A 23,608-nucleotide genomic window follows, 5' to 3' on the forward strand; every position below is an offset into this window, starting at 1 on the left:
CACTTATTTAGACCGTGAATAAGCGGCATTTACTCTGCCCGCACTGAGGGAACACACTTGACACTTGAAATCGACTGACATTGCTTTGAGACTGTAGTTTAAGGCTTTGGCTGGTTGGTTTTTTATTATTAAATATGGGTACTATTTTCTCGCCCTCATTCAGGAGACGTGCCGTCTAAAAGGGAAGAAAGGAACCCAGAGTTTCCACCGCACCCGTAAAGGTATGTACGTTACATCTCCAAAAAACAGTCAAACATGGCTGCTCGTTAACACACCTGTGGCATGATACCACGATTTGATGACAGCCGAGAAGTTCAGCCGAGGGGAAAGTTGAGTGAGCTAGACACATTACCTGGAGCTGCTGTGCCACTCAGCACATGGCTACAAAAAGAAAAAAAAAGTTATTATTTCTACGTAACAGCATCACTGGGTTGTCTGTAGTTTGTCCTAGTTAGTACAAGTAGTTAGTAGTTAGTACTAGTTAGTGGAAGATTTCAGCTTGTGAATTCTCCCTTGAGGCAATGATGGAATCCAAGGGCTCATATTTCATGTTGTCATTACAACCCACTCACGGGTGGGGCAACAGCATTTCTACTTATTGAGCCTTTCACTTGTGGAGGGTAAAAAAAAAAAAAAAAATACTATAGAAATGGCCATTTTCATTACCAAAAGTCTTTTTTATATGCTTTTGTAATTAGGGACCGAGCACTAACAAGTGCAAGGACCCTATTGTTCCTCTAGGAATTATTATTATACCTCTGGGACTTCAGCCGCATATTTGGCCCCCTCAACATCCTCAAAATGGCATGAAAATTTGCACAAAATTCAAACATAGCAAAAATACCGATATGACATTGTCCCCGTGCCCCCAGAATCAGCCCCAAAGACACCCACATGGCCCACATGTACGAAAATTGCTACGCATGTGTATCATGATAAAAGAAGCAGAAAAGCCTCTTGGACCCATGCCCCAAAACCCACAGGAAGTCTGCAATTTCAATTTTTATTTTTCATCATTTTGTGGTCATTTTGACTTTTTGGGCTTGTATTTGAACGAACTCCTCCTAGGGAATTTATTGGATCTGCTTCAGTACAGTCAAAACATGGTGCTGAATGAACGCTGTTCATTTTGTAACTGTACGTTGAAGGGCGTGTCCGTGGCGTGCCGTCAAATTTTGCCATTTTGAAGTCTGTGATCTTGTATTTGAACAAACAAACCCCTAGGGAATTTATCAGATCTGCTTCAAAACTTGACAGTACTCTTGAATAATGTTGCTGATTACAAGTTGTGCTACTTATGACTGTACGTTGAAGGGCGTGTCCGTGGCGTGCCGACAAAGTTGGCCATTTTGAACGAATGTCACACTGTGATGTCATTTTAACTAACTCCTCCTACAGGTTCTATTGGATCTACTTCAGAATTGGTCAGTGCAGTCAGTTTTTTCCGTCCAACACTGTACCCGTGGCGTAGCGTCCCGTGGCGTGGCGTCCCGTGGCATCCAATTTCAAACCTTCGCCATGAAAGAGGGATTCGTCATAACTTCTGCGTACATGATCCGACTGCAACCTCAGTGTAGATTCATAAAACATTGCGTACTCACATCTTCAGAATCTTCTTCTGCAAGAAAATATTCAGATATGTAAAACCACGCGGCAGACACCTTGCAGTCTTCTCGTTATAAATCCCAACCTGCGGTGAATTGTGCACTCCCAGTGTCTTCCCACAATTATCTATAAATAGTCAATGCTAAATAGAACATGAAATCTTTTGAATGAATATACTGACCTGTTGTGAATGTGAATTAACAGTGTTATGAGTCACTGTTATGAGTCAAAAAGCACTTATTTTATTGATAAATTGTATATTTTTAAACAGTCTGCCTCAAGTTCTACAGTCTTCTTATAATCCATGAAGACAAACTGTGTATATATACTGTAGACATATGCCCTTTGTCTCGTGTTAGGACATGTTAGGAATATTGTTAAAATGTCGTGTTTCTTAAGGGGAGTGTGGCATAATATTGTGAGCAAGTGCTGTCCTGTATTGTCAAGAAAAGCACCTGGAAAATTATATATTAAAAAAGTTGGACTCTGATAAGCCTTTTACTGAACAAAGCATATTAAGGGCGTAATTCATTCATTCGTACTCCATTACTTACTATCAATAAGGAGTTATTAGGTTATTCTACACACTGGTCATTTTTTCTATGTGTAATATTCACATTAGACCTAAAGCCAGTATGTATAGACTTTGAAAAGTCAGCAGCAATGTACACCCTGTGTATTCCATGACCAAAGATGACTCGTTCTTTAACAGGTGTACCTGATGGCTACCAATTGCTACTCCCATTTGAAGTTCTTTTCTGTATGCAATGATGGCTTCTACTTTGAAGGTAAGTTATTTCATACTTTACTCATTCTCAATAGGTGAATTAGATATTCTTATTATATGGTGTAATATAGTGTATATTTTAGTTTTAACCTAACACCTATTCCCTGATCCAGTTTTATTAATGTTTATATCAGTATCAATCCTGACATTTCTTTTTTTACTGTCCTCCCTATTTAAAGCTCCTGCAACAGGTAAGGTGATTCTCATATTCTTTATTATATATAATATTTCAGAAATGCACAGTCCATTACATTTGTGGCAAATGTATTGCCTCAGTTTTATGCTTTTCTTCATCCTCCATCTATAGTAGAATGTACATGTAAGGTTTGCATGTGCACAGTGTTTCTGGTGTTAACATGTAACATGTTTTTCTATCTAAAATGCAGATGTGCATGAAGACCATTTCAAAGCATCCGTTTGCCAATCCCAGCAATATTTGATCCAAAGCAACGAAAACCAATTTGTCATCGTAACTGAAAAACAATTTCTTGCAGAAGAACGTAGCGACGAGCAACATCAGACTGGTAAGATGCAGCCAAATACAACAAGACTGTAATTTAGCCTGTATAGACAGGTTTCCAGCTTAAGCTTAGTTCAGCTCCAGGGCAGAACGCATATTGCAGCATGGTTTTGATAGCTTCTATATGGACATTTTCAGCATTTAGAAATAAAGCCACTTGCTGGAAATACATTTTAAAGTCTTTGTTACAGTGTTTATGAATTCCCGAACCACAACTGGAAGCTGGTTCCACAGGAGAGGAGCTTGGTAACTGAAGGCTCTGGTTCCTGTTCTACTTTTAGAGACTATAAGAACCACAACTAGCCCTGCATTCAGAGAATGTAGTGTTCTAGAGGGGTAATAGGGTACTATGAGCTCTTTAAGATATGAAGGGGCCTGACCATGAAGAGCTTTATAGGTGAGGAGGAGAATTTTAAATTCTATTCTAAATTTTACAGGGAGCCAATGCAGAGAAGCTAGTACAGGAGAGATGTGATCTCTTTTCTTGGTTCCTGTCAGTACTCGTTAGAGGTGTTGAAATTAATCGAATAATCGATGCAGACATGGACGATGCTGCATCGATGCAGTGGCCGGCCATAATCGATTATAACGCAATGATGTCGCTCGTTAATTTTCCGGCCGCGGCATAAACGTTCAAATGAAAAATAACATTCTCAGTAACCTAACCCGTTTCATCTAGACCAGTCCTTCTCAAATAGTGGGGCACGACAGGCAGGGGGGACTGACGGGGGAGGAGAGATGGAGAAGTTTCTGACAGGAGTAAAAAGAAAAACGGAGGAGACGTCAGAGGCAAGAACAGCAAGTGACGGTAACCGGCATAAACCTAATAAGAGCAGGAAATACACAGCCCTGGGTTTACCATGAATACTGTCGGAAATGAGGAAAGACCTGTGTATGTTTTATGTTTTAAAACTGTGGCAGCGGACAGCATGAAACCAAAGAAAATTAAGACGGCACCTGGAGACCTTACACCCCAGTTATGTCAATAAGCCACTGGACTTTTTTCATCGGATACTCGATGAGTATCGCCAACAGGCCGGTCATTTAGTGAGCGCGGCATCGGTAAATAAAAACGCACCGTTAGCCTCGTACAAACACCACCACATCACAAGGTGCAAAAAACCATCATACAATAGCAGAGGAGCTAATACTCCGGCAGCATTGGACATGGTCACAATCATAGGTGAGAAAAGTGCTGAGACACTGAATACTGTCCCTCTTTCCAATGACACGATCGGGAGACGTGTGTGTGTGCGCGCTGTCTGCTGTGTTCAGACTGTTAAATAATAAATTGTTTATATCTTACTACTTGTATTTTTGGATGAAAACAACCATATGAAGTAATATAGAAAACTGTATTATATTGAACTATACAGTATCTTAATGCAAGTCAAATATCTTATATGGCTTTAATAGAAAAATTTATTTGAAGCATCGTGATGCATCGAGGAATCGAATCGCTGACATGATAATCGTAATCGAATCGGGAGATCAGTGACAATTCACACCTCTAGTACTCGTGCTGCAGCGTTTTTAATTAATTTGAGCATCTTAATGGATTTATTGGGGCAACCTGATAATAAAAAGTTGCAGTAATCCAGCCTAATTAACAAATGCATGGATTCGTTTTTCTGCATGTTACTGTGACATGATGTGTCAGTGATAAATGGCAGTCCTAGGAGTTTGCTTTATGCGGGAGTTGAAGGACCTATCCTGATCAAAGATAACTGCAAGACTCCTGTCAGTGGTGCTGGAGGCTAAAGCACTACCATGAAAGTTAATGGAGTGATTCCTAATAATGTTGCCTAAGGGAAGCATACAGCGGGTGAAATAGTATTGAACACGTCACCATTTTTCTCAGTAAATATATTTCTAAAGGTGCTACTGACATGAAATTTTCACCAGATGTCAGTAACAACCCATGCAGTCCACACATGTAAAGAAATCAAACCATAGATGTCCATTAATTAAGTTATGTGTAATACAGGGAAAAGGTATTGAACACATGACAAAAGGAAGTGCAAAAAGGTATGGAAAGTCAAGACACCAGCTGAAATGTATCAGTAATTAGAAAGCAATCCTGCCACTTGTCAGTGCAAATTAATATCAGCTGATTCAGTCCCGACTGATGGCCTATAAAAAGATGTCTCATCACCAAGGTGTCACACAAGAAACATCTCATGATGGGTAAAACCAAAGAGCTCTCTCGAGACCTTCGCAACCTTATTGTTGTAAAACATACTCATGGCATTGGTTACAGAAGGATTTCTAAACTTCTGTATGTTCCAGTGAGCACTGTTGGGGCCATAATCCGGAAGTGGAAAGAACATCATTTCACCATAAACCGGCCAAGACTATGTGCTCCTTGCAAGATTTCTGACAGGAGTGAAAAGAATTATCAGAAGAGTTGTCCAAGAGCCAAGGACCACTTGTGGAGAGCTTCAGAAAGACCTGGAATTAGCAGGTACAATTGTTTCAAAGAAAACAGTAAGTAATGCACTCAACCGCTGTGGCCTGTATGCACGCTCACCGCGCAAGACTCCATTGCTGAAGAAAAAGCCTGTTGAAGCGTGTTTAAAGTTTGCTGCACAACATTTAGACAAGCCTCTGAAATACTGGGAGAATATAGTCTGGTTAGATGAGACCAAAATTCAACCCTTTGGATGCCATAATACACAGCATGTTTGGAGGTCAAATGGCACTGCACGTCACCCCTAAAATACCATACCAACAGTGAAGTTTGGAGGTGGGAACATCATGGTGTGGGGCTGTTTTTCGGCATACGGCACTGGCAACCTTCATATAATTGAAGAAAGGATGAATGGAAAAATGTACCGAGACATTCTTGATAAAAAATCTTCTGCCATCTACCAGGATGATGAAGATGAAACGAGGGTGGACATTTCAGTAAGACAGTGATCCCAAACACTCAGCCAAGGAAACTCTCAATTGGTTTCAGAGACAGAAAATAAAGCTGCTAGACTGGCCCAGCCAATCACCTGACTTGAATCAAATAGAAAATCTATGGAAAGAACTAAAGATCAGAGTTCATAGAAGAGGCCCATGGAAACTTAAAGATTTGAAGACTGTGCGGAAGAATGGGCCAAAATCACACCTGATCAATGCATGCGACTAGTTTCTCCATACAGGAGGCGTCTTGAAGCTGTCATTACCAACAAAGGCTTTTGTACGAAGTGTTAAATACATTTCAGTAAGCATGTTCAATACTTTTTCCCTGTGTCATTCCATTTTATTACACATAATTTTAATTTCTGAAATGATTTATTTTGGTTTCTTTGCATTGGTTGTTACCGACATCTGGTGAAAATTTCATGACAATAGCACCTTCAGAAATATATTTACTGAGAAAAATGGTAACGTGTTCAATACTTATTTTACCCGCTGTATATAAAGTGAATAGAGTTGGTCCAAGCACAGAACCTTGTGGAACTCCATGACTAACTTTAGTGTTTATGGAACGGGTAACTGAGAACGATCTGGTAAGTATGACTTAAACCAGCTTAGTGCGGTTCCTTTAATGCCAATTTGATGCTCAAGTCTCTGTAAAAGAATATTATGGTCAATGGTGTCAAATGCGGTACAGAGACAAGTCCACTGTCAGAAGTAATTAAAAGTGCTGTGTCCGTGCTGTGATGAACTCTAAATCCTGAATGAAAATCCTCAAATAAGCTGTTGCTATGTAGAAAGTCACACAACTGCTTGGCAACTACTTTCTAGAGAAATTTAGAGAGGAAGGGGAGGTTAGAAATGTGTTGGATCTTACATTAGTACAAAATTGAAGCTTCCCTCAAACTGTCAATTAGGATTGAATTAGTATTGTTTTTCAGCCACTAGGGAACATGAAAAAATCCAGTCCTCAATGTGAGCAGAAAGCACTTTTCCCATTTCTTATATTGGAGTCCTGTTAGGAAGGCATCTGGCCAGTATGAACATAAGCAATGATTACAGAGGCCAAGAACTCAATGCACATATAGCATGCAGGAACTGTCTTAAAGGTGCAGTGTGTAACATTTAGGGGGAGCTATTGTCAGAAATTTAATATAATATTCATAGGTATATTTTCATTGGGAATCATTGGGAATGTTTTTTAGTTAGAATGAGCCACCATAGTTTCTCCTATGAGAGCACTCATTCCCAGGTTGTCAAATACAGATGCCAATTAGTTGCAATCTGCAACTTCACCACAGGATGCCACTAAATCCTTCACACTGGTCCTTCAAGATTATCCAAAAATCAAACTGTTCTGTCCATTAAAACTGATCTACTGATAATGGAAAAAAGAATACATAAATGGCATATTACAGGTCACACTGTGATAATAATTGGGAACACCCGTGTTTACCCTACTATTTCATGCCAAAATGGCTGCTGTAAAAAAAGGTAAATGATCCTCCCTCATTCTGTGACATGCTGATTTTTCCTCTTGCCTATCCTGCATTTCCTTTTCAGACAACATATTCAACATCAAGATATACAATAGTGATTGTACAGATGGACAGGAATACAATGGGATAGCAGTCATGATATATGCGAAAGATAAAAATGGCAAGAAGCTGATGGTTTACCACAGTGATGATGAAGTTCGTCCTGAGCCAATGGTGAGTGTATATAAATTAATTCCAATTATTTACAGTGTGTGTAATGTAAATGTCCAATTAGAGTGGTTATTTTATTAAATAAACCAAAAAGAGGGGTGAATTTGTCACATGTAAAAAATATTCTGATGGAGACAAAATTTGAAGTTTTGATCTCATTTAATACATTGATCAAACATATTGTCTCGTTTAATACATTGATCAAACATATTGATTCCACTGATTCCTGATTATGGAAGCATTATAATCAGGGCATTATCTTGCTTCTACCATGGCCACTTGCCTTTTGTAATCGAAGTCAAGCCATGACTCAGTTTCTTTGGTAATGCCTGAGGGTTTAACGACTACCCGGAAGAATGCAATGGAAATGTTGTTCACGACTCCAGTAAACAGGACGATCAATGCGACTTGGCAATGGGAGATGTTTCTAGTTCCTTCCACTTATAGATCGCTTTGGCTACAAGTCAGAGAGCTAACATTATGCTAGCAAAATTCAGTCAATAACACTGCATGCAGTCGACAAATGGTGAATATAATTTGACACTATGTTTCACAACATGACTAGCTAGCTATTCAGTCATGTCATTGTCTCAAATCAATGTCAAGATTTTCCCGAACGATATAGGCCAGGTGCAGGTCCCTAGTTCAGAAGATGTAGCACAGAAGGACTTCACTCATTGTGAGATGTTTTCATGAGATATTGGATATTCAGATTGTTTTCATTACAGGTATTTCAGCGCACTAATTAAGAACAGTGAACAGACAGTTTCACTGGAATTACATGGTAGATGTCCTACATAAGAGATTAGAAAGAAAGAAAGAGACTTTATTTATCCCCAAAAGGGAAATTATGTTATAGCAGCTGATTAAGAGTCAATTATTATTAGAAAGTCTTATTGCAATTATTAGATTAAATCAGATAAAATTATTATTAGATCAGATTAGAGGTACTCCACTGTAAAACCTGTTTCTTGAGCTGCAAACTGACTATACAGTGACATTATTACTAAATGTATGAACATCTGCATTTTGTGGTTTGAAAATGGTTCAACACGCAGTCTACTGTTTTAACGGTTCACCCTGAACCTTGCAAGGCCAGTACTGACATAGAGTTGACCGTATGGGAGTACTTTATGCAATGAAATTTATATTTAAAAACATCATGAATGCCCTCGAACCAGAGGAGGACGGCCCACCTCCCCCAGCCTCCCTCCATTTTTGAAATTTGCTGAGACGGAGGGAGCTAGAAGAATTGAAGGGTGTTGTTACACTTTAACCCTCGAGGCACCTTGGGGTACCAAAGCCTTTTTGACTTGTTTGATTCTCAATATATCGGTCAGTGTAAAGGCTAATTGTATGAAACATGGCCAGGATTTGTTTTTTATTGTTGTTCCAAAAATAATAATGCATCCAAATCAATGTTGTTATCAATTATTGACCCAGTCAAGGCTCTTATAACCTCATCCCAAATATTCCACTTTGCACCTCATTTTTGGAAAATAATCACATTGTGTTTTTCCCATTTAGAAAATCTGGTGTTTTTATGACAAAAGGGCATAAGAACTTAAGAAAATAATGAAAACTCTGTATCTATGGTTAGGTCTGAAGTTGTTGAAAAGATTTGATGTGGTGAAAGTGAAAAAAAATGTTTATATATGACATTTTTATTACACTTTTACGAGGGACCATTTTGGGTCCCCGGGTTCAAACTTCTATGTTCGTTTTAAAGGTGCCTCAAGGGTTAATGGAAGTCCTGCAGAATGGTATAAACAAGTGATAATAGAGAAGTTAAATCAATTCTCAATGCTGGATTCAGGATTCTCTTACAATTTATTAGTTTATTTTTTTATTTCACAAAATGAGATTGAAGACAGATTATGACTGAAAAAGATTTTCTTTGACAAAAATATATAAAACATATTTTATCTTGATCAAATAATAGAAGCTTTCTGAGGCTTGGTATGCTGAACTGTGCTAAACTATGCATATTTCCTTGCATAGAACTTGTCTGAAATGTCTTTGCACCTTGATACCACAATTGATATCCCGGTTTTATTTTTTATCATATACTGCTTAGACTTTCAATTATTTTTCCTTTTCCATTCAGACAATTAAATCAGGTTTGTCTCATGTTTTTTTCGTGTAGGATCTTCCAGAAAACATTGATGGAAATGAACACAGGGCGCTGTTCTACATGGAGAAGTTGTCAGCAATGAAGTATAACCTTCGGTCCTCTTGTTGCAGGGATAAATTCCTAGCATTTAAGGAAATGGTTGTAGATAATTGCACTTTGTACAAACTGGTCCTGCGATGTAAAGAGAGTGTGGACGAGCCTTGCGAGATTAATTTAGTCAAAGTGTAAATGAGTTGTAAATGTCATCATTGGGGTTGAGCCGGGTACTCTGCTGAAACGAGTATCTGGTACAGATGTACTTTTCTTATGACGATCAAACAAATGTGGTCATCTGTGTATATGTGTGTGTAATATATCTTTTCATAAACAAATATAGTTCTTACTCTTGTGATCAAAAACATTGGTCCAAGCTCAATTCTATGTATTTTTCTAAAAAAAGATTGCTCCTAAAACCTGAATAATATCCTAGATATCTTAGTGGAAAATGCTTCCTTTGGAATGAGGCCTAATTCGGAATATCCAAACGGAATATACCGTTTCCATGACCTTTATCAAAGCCAGAATAGTGTCATTTGTAGTAATAAGTAGAGTATAATTGCTCTGTTCAATAGCAAAAAGACGCATTTGACAAACCAACTGGGATGACAGTCTCATAAATAGCTTGTGTGTCAGAGTTTTGAGTTGAAGAAATTTTTCTTCATTGAATCATTTAAATATAATTAATTACAACTACCTTGGAGCATGTGGAAACCCGAGGTTTTCAATATTAAATAGAGACATCTACATGAACCAACCATTTGTGACACAAGTGGAAAAATTGTTCAGCTTCAATTCATTGAATTATAATAATTATAGTGAATATTATAGTATTTCAGTATTCATTTTAATTGTTAAGTTTTATTGGATTTTATTTATATTTAATTATAGGCATTTTTATTTCAAAATGTCCCTTTTCAAGACTTGTTTTTCCCAGTAAGACTTCATGTCAGTTTTTTTTATACGAATAATACAAAACAGAAAGGTACTCAAAGTGAATGCATCTTTTTGTAGGTGTGATTAGTTTTTTTTATATTTATATATAGTTTTTCTAGTTGTATCACTCATTTCAATGTGTAACAGTACAGATCATTTGTGTTGTTTCTTCATTTTTATGTTCTCTATTACATACCTTTTCTACTCTTGTCATTGTATATATTGTGTGTATTTTCAGGTCATAAATTGTCCAAATATGAAAACCTCTGTAAAGCCAACTTTATTCTGCTGAGGCAGGAACAGCACATTTTCCTTGCCACATCTCATTTTGTGCGTATAATCTGAAATGACATGAATTGAACAGATATTACAAATGGACAATTGCTGTAGGAAGCAAACAGATCAACCGTACTTGTAAGCTCTCATCAACAGATTGAATACAGGACTTAGAATTTTACAGCGATTAACACTTGTTCCAGCAGTACACAGGCAATTGCTGGTATTAATAGCTGCATGCAAGGACTGTGTGTGTATACCATGAGTAAGTGTTCCTAGATTACATGACACAATTTTATCAAACAGGCTCTCACTGGTTCAGGAACAGGGCCTGAAACTGACTTTATTTTATTTGCCATGAGGTTGTAAACTTAACTATAAGAATTGTAAAATTGTCTAAATTAAAGTACATTGTTACTATTTTCAAAATTAATTTTTTTAATATGCAGTTTGCTCACTCACACAGTAGAAGGACTTTGTAATCCATACATGAAGTACATCATGACTCAATATGTTAGAGGCATTCATATTAGTCACTGTTACTGTCTTGAGTGAGGACGGCAATGTGCAGCTGTTGATTTCAGACCCTGCTGTGGGTTATACACTGTTAGCTGACAAGACTTTGCTAGACTTCATTAGCCATTGTGCTGATGCACAGGAACATTGACTATTACTGGATGGCTTGAATTTCTGATCAGATGTAGCCTCCCTTGACTTCATAGAACCTTTGACAGAGCAGCAATCTCCTGGATTAAACAGGCCGATGCAAGAGGTTTCATAATACAACCTGTGACTTCAAGTTGCTTCCAACATTTGCTCCTTGGAGTACACCGAAACTGAGTGACATGGTGAGTAACAACAGACGCACAAAGTGGACCGTGTATGAATTCATTTGTAAGTGTGGGGTGGTATGTACACATTGTGACAGAAACAAAACACATTTAGGAAATCTGCCACAAAAAGGACCATTTAAAAAATAAATTAGATCAAACTCTCCTGTACGACTTGATAGAAGTTGTAGCAGTTTTGTTGAAAACATGCATGTCCACAGTAAATATAACAATTACATTTCAGTATATTGGATATCTCTTATTTGTAGAACTGGTAGTGACACTTTAAATAACTGGACATGTTGCTGTTCAGGATCTACCGTGGAACGTAGCTTAGAGTCCACACTGACAACAAACAAGCTACTCTCCCACATATTCGAAAATGGATGCTAGTTGAAAAATCATTATTGTATCTAGACAGAGCCAGAACTTAACAGACGAGCCAGAATTGATCGACGTCATCACAATTACACACTTGTGAATCACCGTAATATTGTCAAAATGATATTTATAAGAATTTACATTAAACAACTTGAATTTTTACAATCAGCCAGGACAAGATCGCTCGCGTCCCAGTGTCTAGGTCCTCCCAAGTTTCCCAGTCCACAGTTTTATTCATTTGCTCCAGAGCAGGGCGATGGCTTTGCAGATGCCCACGTCGTTGTAGTTGAAGTAGCAAAGACCAGCGAAGGTCACTGTGGACAGGAGGAAGAGACCTGCATTGGTCATCTTGATCTTTGTGTCACCGTGAACGTAGTCCGTTAACACCTGCCCGATACCCCTACGAGACAAAAATATATGCAAACACAAAAGGGTGAGCAATCGGTGAAGAGAGAAACAGATTGTTTTCAGAACTGGCCTCAGTGTGCTTCATACAAAGTGGTTAGGATGGCCAAACAAACGTCACCTTATACAGAGCTGGAGCTGCTAAGGCGGAGAGGCCACCTTTCCTGATGTATCGCCATCATTTTGGAAAATGAAGTTTGCTGAATTAGCCATTAACATTTTTTGCTGTGTACCATTAGATGAATTACTTTGATTCTGAAGAAATGTTAAAAACCAGGGGGTTCTCAGGAAAGTTCCCAAGTGTTCCCATTCCTCCCCAGTATACGCATACAGCGACTAAAGCTGTGAGCTTGAGACACAGAATAAAACCCCACATATGTTGATGTTCAAGCGCATATTAAATCAGATACTGCCATTGCCTAAGTGTATTTACTGCATGCAAGTTTACGGAGCGCACAACACAAGTCAAAATCAATTAACGTCAATTTCTATATATTTTTTCTGTAAAATAGAAAAGTACGAAAAATTAGCCTTTATTAGTTTAGTTTCATAATTTAACACATTTGTTTAACCATCCATTTTGCCCCCTCTTCCACCTCAACTCAAAAAGCTTAATGACTTATGGAAGCCATGTTCATCAGGTTGGCATTTAGTTCCAACATTCCTTACTGCTATAAAATCCTATTAGGCACAGACTTTGCTTATGTTTCAAACCGTGGCAATGACGTCGCCAAATGACATCGGGGCATTTGTCGAACTGGTTTTGGTCAAACCAGACATGGCTTGACCCTTCGAGCTAATGGACCTGCCCCCGAAAGCTGTTGCTTAACAAGACTTCTCACTACTCATGACTGGGATTTGTGGCCTTACACCTGCCATGCTGTTCGTTCTGCGCTCTAACTGATGGACGGACACAGCGCTGTGACGCTAAGCTAAAGCCACCTTCTCAAGTCTGCAAACAGAGCCAGAACTAACCAGAGCTGAATTAATAGCTGCCGACAGCTAACGGCGAGATGGCTGAATCCCAACCCCACCCACCAATAACCCTCCGGGGCACAAAGTTTGCCTTTTGTGCGGTAAGGGTCAGCGAACAAGCTAAATCTTTTACTGGGTAGGAACGGTTGGGAAATAAGTTTGTGGAGGGTTTGAAGAACTTTCATTCATACTCCCCAAAAGCCCTTGATCTGTTAGATGGCAGTCTGAGCAGTCTCCACGGAGGAGAGGATGACTGCACTTAACCTGGATGCTAAATTAACGCTCCAATCCCATTCGACTACAACTCCCTGCAGACCTCGTGATGAAGGAATTTACCCTCCACATTTGCGTTTTCCCAGGATAAGTGAAGTCAGTGTGTCATTTCAATTAACCGGTCATTCTTGAGGCTGGAGTTTATATTTATTTATATCAGGGTCCAAAATGAACAATCACCAGGTACCCAATGCAGGTACATTTTGGGTTTGGGGGAAAAATAAACAGGTTACTGGCCACATTGGTGTGTACCGGCTGAGACTTATGTGACCCTCATTGTTTACCATACCAACTGTGACGGCAGTAAATCAAATCAAATCAACTTACTACACAATGTCTATGTTTTTCCTGGACATGTTATTAGAGATGTGGCAACAAATTTCTGGTGTAAAAGGTCCAGTGTGTGTGTGTGTGTGTGTGTGTGTGTGTGTGGGGGGATCCAATATAATGTATGTTTAAATAATATGCAAAACTATGTTTACATTAGTGTATAATCACCTGAAAATAACAATAATTATGTTTTTGTTGCTTTAGAATGAGTTTATTTCTACACATGCAGCGGGTTGCCCTCCATGTTGAACCACCATGCTCAGAAGGTTCAGAAAGGCTCAAAACTAACGGTAATTAGTTTTAGCCAGAAAATGCATGATGCAGTTTTATGGCTGGTAAAAAATAAAATTTAGTTTCCCCTTATTAGACATTGAGCCAAAAACCCTGGTTTATAGTGAGAGGGGTTTCTAATATTGCAAGCATTCAGTTAGCCCCCAAAATGAGCATGAAGTAGAATTTGAACTAGGGCTGCAACGATTCCTAGAGTACCTCGAGTACCTCGATTACAAAGAATGATCGAGGAATTTCGTCTGCCTCGAAGCCTCGTAAAGCTCACATTGTGCACGGATTCTTTTTAGTGTGACACAACGTGCTTACGTCACAACGCGGAAGAAGACGGAAGCGGGCTCTGTAACGTGTGTGGACAGTTTTGCTGTACAGAACGGCAAACGCCGGGACTGAAAACTGAAAACAGTGATCTGTCTTGTTTTCTATTGTGTATTTATAATTGGGCTTTAATTAAGCAAAAGTATGTTTCATCCGATTACTTGATGAATCGATGGAATATTCTATAGAATACTCGATTACCAAAATATTCGATAGCTGCAGCCCTAATTTGAACACCTCTCTGAAATGTCAAAAAAACAACAACAAAAGCTGAAGATTATAACCTTCATGATGGTTATTTAAAATAGCTGGAGCATCGCCTTATCTCCAGCTCCATCCTGCTCCAGTCTCACTCTGGTAAGCGTATGCCTACCTCTGGTACGACTGTATGTGGCACCAGGATTATTTCCAGGCTTCCTATTCATTGTCAATTCATGCATGAGCTGTATTGCTTTCCTTAAATCACAAAAATCACACGTACAGCTGACTTTCATAATAACCTCATGAATTATGTGTTCATGGATAAGCGGGGTGTCTCTTCTCCTGCAACAATGAATTCAAAAAGAGCAGGGAGGGCTTCTGTCCCGCTGCCTGTGTCCCCGGTGTGACATACAGCTGTATCACACATCTTAAACAGGATTTAAACTCAAATTTAAATACAGTGGAGCGGGGTGAACTCTGAGTTAAGCGTGGAACGGTTTTGAGCAGAGCGCCCTCACGGCTCTGTGGGCTAGGAGCGGAAATCCTCACTGTTCCACTCTGCTCACGTGCTCTGCTGCATAAAGAGCAGTATTTGGTTAGGCCTTCCTCTGGTATGTGGTCTTTGCTGGGTCCCTGCCAAGCAAACAGGAAGTCACTCATGTAAAAGTGGTCGGTTGGAAATGGACGGTGTAACATTGAATGTGTTAAATGTAAAAACTAAAAAGATAGAAGGAAAGCATCATTAGTGAGACATGATCTGTTTGACAGTTGAATTATGGGTATGACAACCAGGTTCTAGTTAGTGTTTGCTCGTCTTACCAGTGTCCGTGCAGGGTCAGGGCAGCAGCCAGGGAGTAGTCAACCATAGGACTGGGGCTAAAATAGGCTGCGGGCCCCATGGCCAGCAGCAGGATGCTCAAAACTCGCTCTGCTGTCCAGTGCAGAGAGGCAGCTTTAGAGCCAGAGCCCGCTGTAGAGCAAGAGAAACAGTGGTTTATTAGCAGACTTCATTATGGGTCTCTCTGTAGTATTTTGTTTCTCTCTGTAGTTGTTTTGTGTCTGTGTGGTTGTTTTTTTGTCTCTTTGTAGCTTAGTACAAAGACGGGTAAAAGGGGGAAACAGCTAGCGTGACTCAAAGGTAACAAAATCCACGTACCAGCATCTTTACAGCTCTCTTATTAACAGGTCATATCTTGTTTGTTTAAACCAAACCAAAGAAGAAAATGAAAAAGACACAATGTGGTTTTATGACGGTTTTGTACTGAACTATTTATTGACCGGGCTGTTGACTAAAGATAAGCAAGTGGTATCAACCTTATTATCTATATTACTCCTAAAAAGTCAAAGTCTTTCTTTAGGATAAGACACAGCGAGGTATTTGGAACTTCATACCTTTTTTCTTTCTGGAAAACGTATAATGGTGACCTAATATTCCCACTAATCGTGAATCATTTGGCAATAATCTTTGTTCAAATAATCACAGTATGATTTTTTTTTACCACATCGTACAGTCCTAGTATGAAACAACGTGTCAAACTGTTTTTGTGACTGTTGAACCCCCTCTCATTTAACAAAATCTGTCAAATTGGTCAATGTGTCAATGTTAAACACCTTTAACAACAATAATGTGGTCTAACCTTATATATACTGTCAGTGGGTCTCATGATAAAAAGCTTCCTTGGTTTAGATCAGGAAATATCTCATCAATGATTATGCAACCAAAGAATGTAACTTTTTAATACTTCATGCTACATGAAGATGACATGATGCCACACACACACACACACACTCTCAATTCACCCAATGTATTGGTTCTGGTGCCAACTTTTTGCCAAATAACTTTTTTTACACTTCAGAAAACAAAATTATGATTTAAATCAAGGAAAACAGACTCAAGTAAACAAGACTAAGAGTTTGACCCACTTTTGGTATTTGACACATTGGTACATGTGGCTTTCCAGAGACCCTTCTGTCACACTGTAATGGGGCCACAGATGACACCTGCTCAAGTTAAGCAGACCTCATATGAAACTGGTGTTGTGATAGCACCACCATTTAAAATCGAGGCCGCCTGCTTTCATGTGAAACGGAAAAACACACATCAGTCAAAAGCAACTAAACTGAATGATCACCACAATAGCAACCAAAATGATCCTGTTAGACACCCTTAACCTGTTCACTGCCATTAATATTCAACATTCTACGCTGGACTCTGACCATTTCAAAATGTACTGTGATACTTGGACCAGGGATGTCACGAGAGCTGACACTGACCAAATAGATGCCAAAATTATAAAACTTTAAGGTACTTGTTTTTCTACAGTAGCGTACAAAATTCTTCCGGACCTGACGGGGCAGCATAAGTGCCTACAAATACTCTAGTCTGCCATTAAATGCCATCGGAAGAACGCCTACCAGCATGGAACACCACTAGTTGAAGACAGCTCTAATCTCATCAAAAAGAAACTGTTTCCATGTAAGAACTCCGAACAACGTCCTGAGAATCAGGTCATCAGCAGTCCGCCTGCCTGGAAGGAGAGACACTAGATGGTGTGCTGGGAGTTTACGTTAAATGATTTGCTGTGTTGTTGTTTGCACTATAGTAAAAAGGTATTAGATTTATCCTAACCCCACCCAAGTGTAGTTTATACGTTATCTGGTTGATGGAACTGTGTCAGTGGGGTCAACTCTGTGGTTATGGCTCACCCTGTGGCTTTACTATGTATATTAAGATTTTCCTGTTATTCAATATACTTCCTGTATATACACTGCATGTACAAGCATGCTTGTCAGCACTGACCGTGCAGAGCCTGTGATGCATGAATCTTGGCTGTCAGCAGGTAGGGCTGCTCCTGGTATTTGTGTGGTACAACCAGTGGCCTGGCCAGCAAAGTGCTTTGGTAGAACAGAGCTGAGGAGAGAAGACAAACAGTCATGTTTCCAAAAGGGCTCAGAAATGACCACATTCTAACATAGCTTAACCCAGAATGTAAATCTATAAACCACTCAATAAAACTATCATACTCTTACATCATTTCAGAATGCCTCAACTAAAACAAATGATGTTAAAATAACTTGACATAAACTTTTACTGTAAACATTAACTGTTCCTGTCACTGACATTATGAAGACAGTTTAAAAACTTACAAATATGTTAATTTTTCCACATAATTTCTCATTTTCAATTTTCACAATTTCCCAGTGTTGATTATATATTATATATTTTTTGTCTTGAAAACATTTATTCACCACCATAACAGAAGGAACTCTGACAGCAGTCGTGCATTCCTTTTATATACTGCTATAAACACTGGGTAAAAAAAACAACAAAATAACAGGATTCAACAAATCTGCTTTCCATTCACAGCCAAACCAGAGGCGGCACTTTCAGGAACACATTTGTAGGACCTTAGTTTTCCGTGACAATGCCACCTACCGAATCAGATGGAGTTTGCTGCTTGTTGTTAATATTAATATTTTAAAAATCCTGAATCTATCCCCAGAGTTGTTCTTGTTTTGTCTCTATCCAGCCTTTCCAATATGTGGTTGAGATCTAGTGACTGGGGGCGTAGAATATGACCCAGGGCTCCAGAGTGCACCTGACGCTGCCCAGGTGAAAATATAAGCACATCATCTCTCTGTGTTCTCCTGTGAGCAAACTCACACACTCATGGTAGGATCATATTGTGTTCTAAACCAATAAGAGACAGGGCTCGGGCGGGTCTTTGCCTCTGATTGGCTGTGGTCCTGTTCGTCGCGCTAAATTGTGTGTGTTTAAAAACTGCCGATCCCCGGTCCTTCGGCGACAGCATCAGACTCGGAACCAGAGGAGGAGACAACCGAGTCTGGGATAGAGCCCGGCTCCGAGACCCAAATTAAAAAGGTCAAAATATATTCCTTCAGACAGGACTGGCTGAAACTATTTACCTGGCTGAGGTACAACAAAGGACGTAACGCAATGCACTGCGTGTACTGTCAGGAGTGCGGTCAGAATATGGCCGGAAACAGTGCATTTGTGAGCGGGTCAACAACGTTTCGTATCGAAACTTTAAAAAAACATAACATGTCTAAAAAACACACGATATGCCGTGACAAGTGTGTAGAGAAAGTGGCCCCTCTCCCAGCTGCATTTCAGCAGCAGGTAGTAGCAATCAGGTCCTCTTTTATTTGGAAATGTTTTATTTTGCTTCGTGTTTTAGTTTGAAATGTTCAACTTCAGCTCAGTGAAGCACTTTAAACACTTTATTTTTCTTTTTATATATAATTGCACTTCAAATAGAGACAAGCACCTTGTTCTTGTTTAAAAATCATTCACATTATATGAAAGTTATGGAGAGCGATAAAAAGATGACCTTATGGCGTTAAAGGTGACGCAATGAAAAATTTGGGTGCACCTACATTTTGTGCTGGTGCACCTAAACAAAAAAAAGTTAGGCCCACCAGTGCAACCGATGCAAAAAGTTAGTCTGGAGCCCTGTGACCTCATATTTATTTTACCTGATTATAATGAACTAATTACACAAATAGCCCAACATTAAGCTCTGTAAAGAAGTACTTGGACAAAGTAGTATTTGGGTGGAATAAACCCATAAAACCTTGGTAGAAAGTAGTATTTGGCTAGGTGGCGCTGTCGCGAAGACCTAAGGTCCCAGAGATGCGGTCCTGAAAGTGCAGCCTCTGGTACTGCAGGAGTGTGTGTGTGTGTGTGTGTGTGTATGTGTGTGTGTGTGTGTGTGTGTGTGTGTGTGTGTGTGTGTGTGTGTGTGTGTATGTGTGTGTGTGTGTGTGTGTGTGTGTGTGTGTGTATGTGTATGTGTGTGTGTGTGTGTGTGTGTGTGTGTGTGTGTGTGTGTGTGATGTATGTGTGTGTGTGTGTGTGTGTGTGTATATTGGAGGGTGGAAGGCGTCGACCCAAAGAGTCAAAGGAGGGCGGTGGCGAGCAGTCTTGGCTTAACATGAACTTTTACTGAAGGAGCTACTATGCTCTCTAGTGTCTGTGACATATGCCGAATTTAAAACAGAGTCTTGCCACATCGGAAAATGTCTGCAGTTCCGTTTTCACTGGTGTGTAATTTCGTCAATGTGTGTGTTAACGTATACTTCACAAACTTCTAGACGGTGTTTGGTGGTGTACAGTCTGGGGATTATATCGCGCGAGCAATAACGTCATGGTCGGTCAGTCTGATGTCATTATGGTAAAAACACGTCAGTCCCCCCTCAGTGGACATCGCTGTTAATCCGTCCGAGAGGTGGAAGTTTAGCAGCGATGCTACCCAGTAATAAAGACTCTACAGGCTCGCTGAACTAAAGTCGTGAACTTGAAGCAGTAGTCTCTTCCAGCCCGGGTTTGTTCGTACACCGCTCCTGTTCGACCTTCCGTCTGTCAAACGCCCTGCTCTCAAACTACTACAACTAGCACACATACTGAATAAACCCAGAAACACGGAGAACAGGCAGAAGTACTCACGTTTGACTCCTCTGCGACACACAGAACTCAAGCTGACGATAGCCGCCATGATGATCAACCAACCAAGGTCACCACAGTTACCCGGATGTAGTTGTTGCGCCGTCAGCAGCCTAAATATACGGAGCCCCTCTGGGGTCATCTCAGGTTCTCTCGGCTTTTATTACTCAATGCAAAATATATAACATATGTTTTAGGAGCTACTTATTGAAATAGTCCGCTGTAGATGAATTATAATGATTAACATCTATTTTAATCATTATAATTACATAATAATTAATATATAATTAATATAATATATTAGGTAATACATTTAGGAAAACTAAAACGAAACTAAACAAACAAATTAAATATTATCATTTAACCAAGAGGCAAAGAGGTGTTTTATACAGAATATATATATGTATATGTGTATATAGAAATATCTTTGAAAGTGTCACTTCCTGTGTCACACGGCGCACGCAGATTTCCACACTGCGCACGCAGGATCCGCCCCTGTGTGTGGCGCATCGTCTGATTTGTAGATCTGTGCTATCTGAGCGGCTGCAGCGCTCACTCGCGGTGAAACCGAAGGTCACCTCATCTTGTCTCCGCCAACTGTGTGTGAATACGGAGTTGTTCTGTAACTATTCAATAACACAATGGACGGTTATGACAATATAAGTGCGTCGGAGAAAGCGGAGGCGACGGAGCTCCAGCGTATGATCGCCATAGAGCAACAGAAAGCGCAGTTCCAGGCACAGGTTGGTATGCTAACCATGCTAAACCCTGTAGCACTTTAGCACTGATCCGAGAGAGCGAGGCCACACGCCGGCAGATAATGAGCCACTGTGCCGTGGAAGATCTCACAGCTCAAGGTTTCTTTGCTTTGTCATAAAGACGACGCCAGTTGGAGAACATCATGTGGGATTTTACCAATGCTTAATGTTGCTACTAATCAATCACATGTATCAATATTTGCTTGGAGGAGTCCCAAATGAAGATATTAGAACTCAAAAACATTACATTAGTGTGGTACATTAGTGAAGTATTTAAAGGTGGCATTAGAAATTATTTTAATCTCCAAATCTTAAGACATTTTTCCAAATACATGTCTTTTTTTTTCATTGAACTTAAAACTGTCACTTAGTCTAAACCAGTGGTTCCCAACCTGGGGGTCCGGACCCCCACTAGGGTTTGCCAAAGCGTCATGTGGGGTCGTGAGGTCTTCTTAAGAAATATACACAGTAGGCCTATATGCCAGCATTTGGTTCACTTCTGTGAAGAAAAGTAAATGTTAAGTAAATTCTCTAATTCCGCGGTTGTCAAAGTGTGGGGCGCTCCCCACTGGTGGGGAATAGAGACTGACAGGTGGGGCACACCACACGGGAGGAAATGTTCCTTTTTATGCCTTTATATCTTTATCCAGACATCCCAACTGTCCCAGAAGTTCTGGGAGTCTCCCGCATATTGACAGCGGCTCCTTGACGCCCACAAATGAGATCCAATCTCCCGGAATCTGGAGCAAGACCGCGCACTAGACTAGAGAGTGACTGCGTGTGTGTGTGTGTGTGTGTGTGTGTGTGTGTGTGTGTGTGTGTGACTATAAATGCAGTGCGTGTGAGAGCAAACCGTCCTTATAGCTGTGTGTTGCCGCTTATTAGACCGATCACAAGTGTAACAGGAATTGATGTAGATAGTTAGTTTGTATTTAGATACAACTTGTTACTATACTGATACTACTTGTTACTTCAATAAATTGGAAAATTTTAAGCTTGTTGCATATTTCATTAGCATTGGGTTGGGGCGATGGGAGCAGGTGGGGCTTGAAAATTCCCCCTTGTCCAAAGTGGGGAATGACCGAAAAAGTTTGAGAACCACTGGTCTCATTGAACAATGGCCAAGCATCAGGGAGAAGAAGACAGCTGTGCACCCGCTGTGTGTACAGTCTCTCCTAAGTTAGTAAGGGCGACACTCAGTAACTGCTCATCAGTTTGTAACTAAATCAGCTACTAAAGTTGGTTGCACTACCATTACTTCAGGCATAACTTAACTCGTTTGGACGTGAAGTCTTAACCACAGTAAGTGGCCAATTGTTCAATCACCATGGTTACCGTGCACATTAGCTTTCTAGCTGATATGAACCACCTGGCATCGTAGCTCATCGTAATGAAATATCAATACATTGGGTCTCTACTCGATTAATGTGTCACAAAATGGCTGCAATTCATGAAAACATTATGCTGAGTGATCATTCTGTGACACTACCTTAGGGACGTGTGTAAATATTTAGTTGTTACTTAGAGTTGGTGCGACAGGCTGCAGATCATTAAAGTCATTTCTGTTTTTCAACACATTACTATTATTTATTAGTTTAAACAAAGAACAGCACAACACACAACACCCCCCATCCCAGACCGCCATACAAGGTAACCCAAAAAAACATCTAAAATACAGATAAATAATTGAATAAGATTAAATAATGATAATAATAACAATTAAAGAAAAGGGGGGACAAACTAAAGAAAATTGAATAAAGGAAAAAAAGAATGGAAAAAGTAAATCGTCAGTGATCACTAGAAGGCGAATGGTAATTCATCCAACCATAATTAGTGTGACAGTTTCTGCGACCTGTTCAGAAGTCCATCACTGTGACTTGATGGGTGACAAAGAAAAGAACAGCACAAAGCTGCTAGTCTCTGGAACCCTCTCCATTCTTCGGTAGATGTTTAATTGATTCACATCATTTTCATTCTCATCAAACCATTCCTGTTTCTCTGTTCGTTCATTCAGGTTCTAGTCTGTCACCTGTCTGTATATATCAGCTGTTCATCTGCCTTTTATGTTTGTTCCAGGTGCACACTTTCACTGATGTCTGCTGGGATAAGTGTGTGGACAGTCCAGGCTCAAAACTGGACTACCGGACAGAGACGTGCCTGCAGAGCTGCGTTGAGCGTTTCATTGACACCACCCTGACCATCACCAACCGCTTCACGCAGATGGTGCAGAAGGGCGCTCATTAATAATGGACTAAAGATGCCAACAGGACTGTATAATGAAATAGATAAAAATTTATTCCTTATGTATTCCTTACGTGTTGCTGGAAGATATTGTGGAGAGGACATGTTTTTTATAACTCACTGTTTAAGTTTTTGACTGGTGGTCCTGACTGGAAACTCTGGTTGTAGCTGCAAATGGCAGCAAGACGTATCATGTAATGTGACATTAGTAAAGTGACACACAGTACGCTCACA

General features: G+C 39.8%; 2 protein-coding genes across 2 annotated transcripts; one reads left to right on the forward strand and one right to left on the reverse strand.

Annotated features, from left to right (window-relative positions):
- Positions 1-10,898: 10,898 nt before the first annotated feature.
- sdhdb (succinate dehydrogenase complex, subunit D, integral membrane protein b) lies at positions 10,899-20,487 on the reverse strand. Its single transcript, XM_051397771.1, has 4 exons — positions 20,379-20,487; positions 17,712-17,822; positions 15,731-15,881; positions 10,899-12,521 (listed from the first exon to the last, which is right to left on the reverse strand). The coding sequence occupies exons 1-4, from the start codon at positions 20,425-20,427 to the stop codon at positions 12,356-12,358; spliced, it is 477 nt and encodes a 158-aa protein (XP_051253731.1). The 5' UTR covers positions 20,428-20,487; the 3' UTR covers positions 10,899-12,355.
- A 386-nt stretch (positions 20,488-20,873) lies between these two features.
- On the forward strand, positions 20,874-23,608 carry timm8b (translocase of inner mitochondrial membrane 8 homolog B (yeast)). Its single transcript, XM_051398440.1, has 2 exons — positions 20,874-21,118; positions 23,210-23,608. The coding sequence occupies exons 1-2, from the start codon at positions 21,017-21,019 to the stop codon at positions 23,375-23,377; spliced, it is 270 nt and encodes an 89-aa protein (XP_051254400.1). The 5' UTR covers positions 20,874-21,016; the 3' UTR covers positions 23,378-23,608.

Source organism: Dicentrarchus labrax, unplaced genomic scaffold (assembly GCF_905237075.1).
Source record: "Dicentrarchus labrax unplaced genomic scaffold, dlabrax2021, whole genome shotgun sequence".
Lineage (NCBI taxonomy): Eukaryota > Metazoa > Chordata > Actinopteri > Moronidae > Dicentrarchus > Dicentrarchus labrax.